The sequence below is a fragment of the Melopsittacus undulatus genome, chromosome 6, assembly GCF_012275295.1.
Source record: "Melopsittacus undulatus isolate bMelUnd1 chromosome 6, bMelUnd1.mat.Z, whole genome shotgun sequence".
NCBI lineage: Eukaryota > Metazoa > Chordata > Aves > Psittaciformes > Psittaculidae > Melopsittacus > Melopsittacus undulatus.
Genome location: NC_047532.1, coordinates 36,207,119 through 36,213,539, shown reverse-complemented (window position 1 = coordinate 36,213,539; position 6,421 = coordinate 36,207,119). Strand labels below are relative to the sequence as shown.

The window sequence follows — 6,421 nt, the reverse complement described above, 5'->3', positions numbered from 1 at the left end:
TAACTTGGTGTCATATAAGCTGGATTAAAGTACAAAATCCATGGTGCTGTGTTATGAAAATGAACCGACAGAAGCTCATGTGTAGGTTTCATACTTATTTTGAGTTAAAAATTACTATATGCAAGAGTTAATGGGCATAAATGAGAAAAAGATTAACCCTATGAGCCAGAAAAAGCAAAATATAGCTAATGAATAATGATTTGTTTTGGCTGGATCATTGTAAAACGCTTTGGCAAAACTTAAGCTCTAAATAACTATTTACTTCAAACATTCTGGTGTGTTCAGTGAAGGATTTGTAGTTATTAAAAGATTCCCAAATCTACACAGAGAAAAAATAGGTTAAAATCAGAACCACTAAACCATAGGTTTAATCTCATTTGCTAGTCGAAAGCTAATACAAGTGAACATGGAACTTCAGGTGGTCTTCCTGTAGTGAGACAATGAGCTGAATCTCATTCCAAGTAAACAAAACACCTGTGTCATCACTGATTATTAACTAACAGCCCAAAGGCTGTAGCTGAGATTGCATTCCCTTTGCATACTGGATAGACCAAAAGGAAACTCCAGACAAGTGGCTTAGGAAAGGGTTCTCTGACTATGCCCATTACAGAGGATTATAGATAAACACAGGGATCACCTTGGGCCTTTAAAGTTGGTGGACTGTATATTTGTGTCTTCCACAAATATACAGTAAGGGTAAGTGCCAAAAGGCAAATATTTAACAACAGCCTTGCAAGTTCTCCAGGAGGTAGCCCTCCTGCCATCTCCAGCCATCACACTGCCTGGACAGGAGTTGCTTGGGTTCATCCAGGTCATGTGCAACAGACACCATTCTGTCATGTTGCAGGTAAAAAGCAGTCACATAGAAGGAGGTACGGATTTAATGTGACTTTGCAGTGGTTCTGACTACTCCATGTCTAACACAGCAATGCTCAAAAAAAAAGAGCAGGAGCTTTACATGAGATTTTGAGGCTCAGCTTCAAGTTCCAGCTTGATTCGGAGGAGGCTGTGATATCTCAGTATATGTACAGCAAAGAGTTGCATGGGGGCAGGATGCAGTCTGAGGTGATGGCTCTGCAGGTCATGGGATCCGAAAGATGGAAAACAAACTGAGGAAAATGTGCTTAATGATCCTTCTCAGTGTTTGTCGGGAGGCTCCCATATGCTTCTCTGTGAGGTGACGATGCTGACTGCAGCTGCCTGATCACCAGTCAGAGCGATCTTCATTAAATGAAGTGTCAGAACAGACCTCAGCAATCAACTGGCCAACTGGACAGTCCTCTTCAGTGGGGCAAAGCAAAACACAGAGCTTTCAACAGGTTCATGAGGAAAGGGGAAAGACACTGCAGGTGTCCAAGACCCAGAAGACAGTGGGAAAGACAATACAAAAGCAGCGCTGTCCAGAAGGTGGGTCACCCTGGCAGGGCATCCATCCAGCCGTGGGTCTCTCCTGCATCACACCCAGCCTGCTGCAGGTGTTCCTGTAGAACACTGTTGGATTTCATACACACTGTAATAGTGAGCCAACTTTGCCATATTAGAGAGACATATTGCAAAACAACTGTAAGTAACTCCATAAGGACCAACCTGGGCGTGCGGCTTCACATTCTGCTGTGGCTGTTCAAGATCTTTTTTCAGACATGTATTAGTGGAACATTTTATTTTCTAAGTGAAAGAAAAATGAGGAATAGACCACGAAATGCCAGGAAATGAAGATGATTTTAAACCTACAGAGGCAGATTCAGAGAATATCCTATTTTTATGCTAGCTCTCCATTTAATTCATCTGCCATTCCAAACAAGACATGCCTCAGTTGAATGAAGTCTCAAATAATCACATAATAGGAGAAGTCATTTATTGTGAATCAGGCTCATTCTCCGGTGATATAAATAGGCTGTGCTGTTCCACAGTCTTTTGTCAGTAGGGATTAATTAGCAATTGACCCTTGGCTGGAATGTCTTCACTACCTCTACATTTTTCATCTTATGGGGCTAAATGAGAGCTTAACACTGCTTTTAGAAGCTATGCTTCCTAAGAACTTTAATTTATCTCTAGGCTATAAATCAGTAGTTTAATTTATCACTAGGTTACGTATCAACAGTGAATAGTCAGGGTGGAATTGAGTTTATTATCAAGATGTTCTGTTAGAAGACACAGTTTTACAGTGATTGAACCATGCTGTTAAATTTGCCATTAATGCCCAATTCTGCATATGGACACTGAGAACCACACTTTACATACTTTACATTCAGCTTTCTAATAAATAAGTTCAATAAATAGGGAGTTTGCAGATTAAGAAGCTGTACATGTGAACAGAAGCTGCTTTACAATGTTGTCAAGAAAACAACTAGAGCTATTCTTGTTTGTTACCAATCACTGGAAATAAGTAAGTAAAATGTAAATATTTTACTCTTACTATGAAGACTGGAGAAACAAAGACCTGTTAAAATCACTCTTAGGATTACACAGAACTTAAATTTCGTACACTAAATTTATAATTCAGAGCATGCTGCACACAGTATTTTCAAATACATTTCTTAGAAATACGAGAAATGAGTAAAACTGCCCATATAAAATTTCAACGTCTGTGCTCTGATTACTAGCTCTTGTGTTACACAATATTGCAGTTTGGCTAATTTTGGATGACCTATTCCACATTTGGAGAAGATATACAATGAAGGGCCAGACTTAGTCTGTAGTCCATTGCAACATCTTGTTAATACAGTGATTTATTTGTCACAGTACAAAAAAACTAATTCACAACTATTTTATATATATATATGTATAATATAATCCATTTATATTATCCATTTTAATAACTATTTTCTTGGGAAACAACTCTTACGTTATCTCTAAAGACTGCCAGGAACAGAAATACTCTTTTACAAATGAAAACGCAGGTAACTCAAGCGACTGCAGTTTTACTGCTCCGAAGGTACAGTTATTTTCAGTACACACATTTCTCACATTTTACCCGTAAAGACCTCCAGCAAGGCTCCCAACACCAGCAGTCAGGCACTTGCATTGTAGCGAGCTCTTGGTCAGCCTGTGGGAAGGGCAGCTCGCCCCAGCTCCGCAGAGCTCGCCACGCACTCCCCAGGTGAGCCCAGTCCATGCTCAGCCCTGTCCTGTGGCTCCCCCGCTGACAACACGCTGGTTTTCCTCAGCATGGAAGGCAGGATCAGACTATCAGCTGCTCAGAACCAAATCACCCCCCCACGCATTTGCACACTGACATCTGTTCATGAAACACACCACTATGCGCACGTGCGAAGCAGGCGCCTGCCTGCACCAGCTCCTAGCGAGACCTGCTTATCTGTCTGCCAGTGGCCAAGGTGTCAGTTCACCTGGAAGCCAATTTGCCTTTAAGGGTGGTCCAGATTTTTCATGAACAAACATTGCAATCTGAAAGCATAATCATGCACACATCAGTAAGCCTACTTTTTGTAAAACACCAGCACTCAAAGGAGACTGAATCATAAATGCCACCAAACTACCAAATAATTACCAACACTGGATGAAGAAATAATAAAACTATAAAGGTGAGATAACTGCATTGTGACTTTGATTTAAATACTTGTTTACAATGGCAAGTGAGCAGAAGGCTAGGTATGTGGACTGAGCCTCAGAACAGAAGATACTGCTCGTTCATATCTTTATTTCCCATTTCTAGAGAGGCTGATTGAGAACATTTTTTAAACGTGGGACACTAAGTCATTAAAACAGAAGCACTTGGATTGCTTTCTTCCTGTAGGGGATTTACTTCATTTTACTTTATCTGACACAAGTCAGAAAGAAATGAGAATATTGTAAGGAGAGGGAAAAGCAGAATTTTGACAGGTTATTTTCCACTGAAATTCCTCCACTGGTTTTGTTAAGCTTTTTCTAAGACCAAATAATGAGGCTTTACCTAAAACAACTTTGAGAGACTGGTAAGATTTTCCTCACACATTTGTAGCACTACGGTGTCTCAAAGCGGAGGATTTTTTCAAACTTCCCAAATCTTTCACATTTGTTCACAAACTGGTATCTCCGTTCTGTTTATACTCTGATAAAATATTGAGAGTCATTTCCTCGCTCTTCGACTGCACATTGTGCTCACTTCTTCTGGATGATTTCCTGGTTGCCCTGGAAAGCCGCCTTCGAAAGGTATCGCCTGCCAGAAAGTAAAGAATAGGGTCGACGCAGCTGTTGAGGCTGGCCAGACCCCTCGTCACCTGGTAGGTGGCATAAACCTTGTCGTTGAAGGCACACATTTGTGGTGTTTGAAAATCCACCCTGGCTCTTAGATTTAAGGTCTTCATCACATGGAAAGGAAGGTAAGACACAGCAAAGACTGTCAACACAATAATAACCAGGTAAATTGACTTTCTCCTGAGAGGAGAATTGTCCAAATCTTTGTAAATTAGAGCTTTCACAATGAGCCCATAGCAACCAAGAATCAGTATGAATGGGATGCAGAACATAAACACCGTGGTGCACATGCTGTAAATGAAGTAACTTCTCAGGAAATCATCAGCTGTTGTGTCATAGCACGTCGTGGTTTTATTTTTCCTTATCCCCGTTCCCGAGTAGAATAGTATTGGAGAAATCACAGCCACCACAATGACCCAGACCAGGGCACTGATATACACTGCATTCTTCTTCTTCAGCCTCCCCAGTGACTTCAAGGGGTGCACCACTCCTGTGTATCTGTGCACACTTATGCAAGTCAGAAACAAAATGCTGCCGTACAGGTTCACGTGGAAGATGAACCTCTGCAGCTTGCACATAATATCTCCGAAGATCCAGTCTGTTTTATTGAAGTAGTAAAAGATGAGCGCAGGCAGAGTCAAGACATACAAGAAATCGGCTAGTGCCAAGTTGAACATGTAAACTGATATGCCGCTCCAAGGCCTCATGTGGAAGACAAACATCCAGATGGCCACGCTGTTGCCCAAAAAACCAGTGATGAAGACCAGAATGTAGACAGTGGGCAGGTAATAGAACTGGAAGCCGGTTTTGGTAAGGGAACACTTGGTGGTGGCATTTCCTGCAGACCAGCCACTGCTGGATAACAGGTTGGGTTCAGTTCCATTCAAAGCAGCAGAGAAGAGGACTTCTGTCATGATCCTTCCGCCTGAGTCACATAGGTCTGAGGTGAAGCAACAAAATCTCTACAGGAACAGTAATGCAGCTGAAAGAGAAAAAAGCAAGGAAAGCCTAACTGGAAGGCAAAACCTGCCCTGCATTTCCAAGAGGCTGTGCTCGGCTGAGCGTGTTCCCCCGGCACAGGTCGGCCTGCGTGGGGCGAGGACCGTTGCCCCCGCAGTACCGGGACCCGCCGCACGCAGGAAGCACGGGACAGCTCGGCGGGTCGCTGCCCTGCGCCAGCCAGACCCTCTCGCGGCCCCGCACCTCGACGGGGCAGGAGGGGCGGGAGCGACATGACAGCGTGCTGCCCCGGCCACGGGACGCGCCGGCGGGAGCGGGGAAAGGCAAAGGGCGAGCGTCGCGACGGAGCAGCGGTAGCGGGGCGGGTCGGGGACAGCCGCTCCGCCCGCGCTCCTGAGGTGAGCACAGTCACCCCGCCCGCCTCCGCGGCGGCCGACCCCGTCCCTCAGCCCGCCGCCGCCGCCCGCCTGCCGCAGCTCCTCCCTCTCCCCTCGGCGCGCCCGGCTCCCCCAAGTCACCTCAGCGCGCCCGGTCCCGCTGCCCTCGCTTCCGCCCCTCTCCCCCCGGCTCACTTCAGCCCGCCCGGCCCCGCTCCCCGCCGCCGCGCCCCAGCCCAGCTCCGGGGAGCGCTGGGGCCGCCCGCACCTGCCTCCCATGGCGCCCTCCTCGCCGCCCGCTCGCCTCTCCTCGCCGCCGGCAGCGTCCGCCCGGCGGGGGGCGGTGTCCCGCCCGCAGCTGCCCTGGCCGAGCCGGCTCCCATCGCCGGGCAGGGCAGGGCAGGGCAGGGCAGGGCAGGGCAGTGCGGCCGGGGGTCAGCGGCTCTACGGCGCCTCGGGCGCGGGGCACCCCTCCATAGCGTCGCCGCCGCCACCGCGGAGAGCACGATCGCAGCCCCTCTGCGGAGGGAGGCAGCGCGCCGGCCCCGGTCGTATTGCGGGCGGGCGGGACGAGGCGCCGGCTCGGCCCAGGGGCGCACCGCCCGCCCCGCGCACCGCCCTCGCAGGCGGGCGGTGCTCGCCGCTCCCCGCCCGCGGCACATGGCTGCCGGGCCGGGGGCTGCCGGTGGAGCGCAGGGCGGGGCCGGGGCCGGTGCCACCCGCTCGGGCCGTACCCGGGACGCGCGGCTCGGACGGACGCGGACGCCGGCAGAGCTGCGGAGGCGGTGGCGCAGCACGCGGGCGGGCCCGCGCGGCGGGCGTGGTGCCGCCGGCGAGGCCAGGGGCAGGCGGCCCGGCTGGCGCGGTGCCGGCCCAGCCCCGGCATCCCC

General features: G+C 48.9%; 1 protein-coding gene across 1 annotated transcript; it reads right to left on the bottom strand.

Annotated features, from left to right (window-relative positions):
- Positions 1–309: 309 nt before the first annotated feature.
- Positions 310–6,074, bottom strand: P2RY1 (purinergic receptor P2Y1). The gene is made up of 2 exons (XM_034064125.1): positions 5,800–6,074; positions 310–5,176 (listed from the first exon to the last, which is right to left on the bottom strand). The coding sequence occupies exon 2, from the start codon at positions 5,106–5,108 to the stop codon at positions 4,017–4,019; it is 1,092 nt and encodes a 363-aa protein (XP_033920016.1). The 5' UTR covers positions 5,109–5,176; positions 5,800–6,074; the 3' UTR covers positions 310–4,016.
- Between the last annotated feature and the right edge of the window lie 347 nt (positions 6,075–6,421).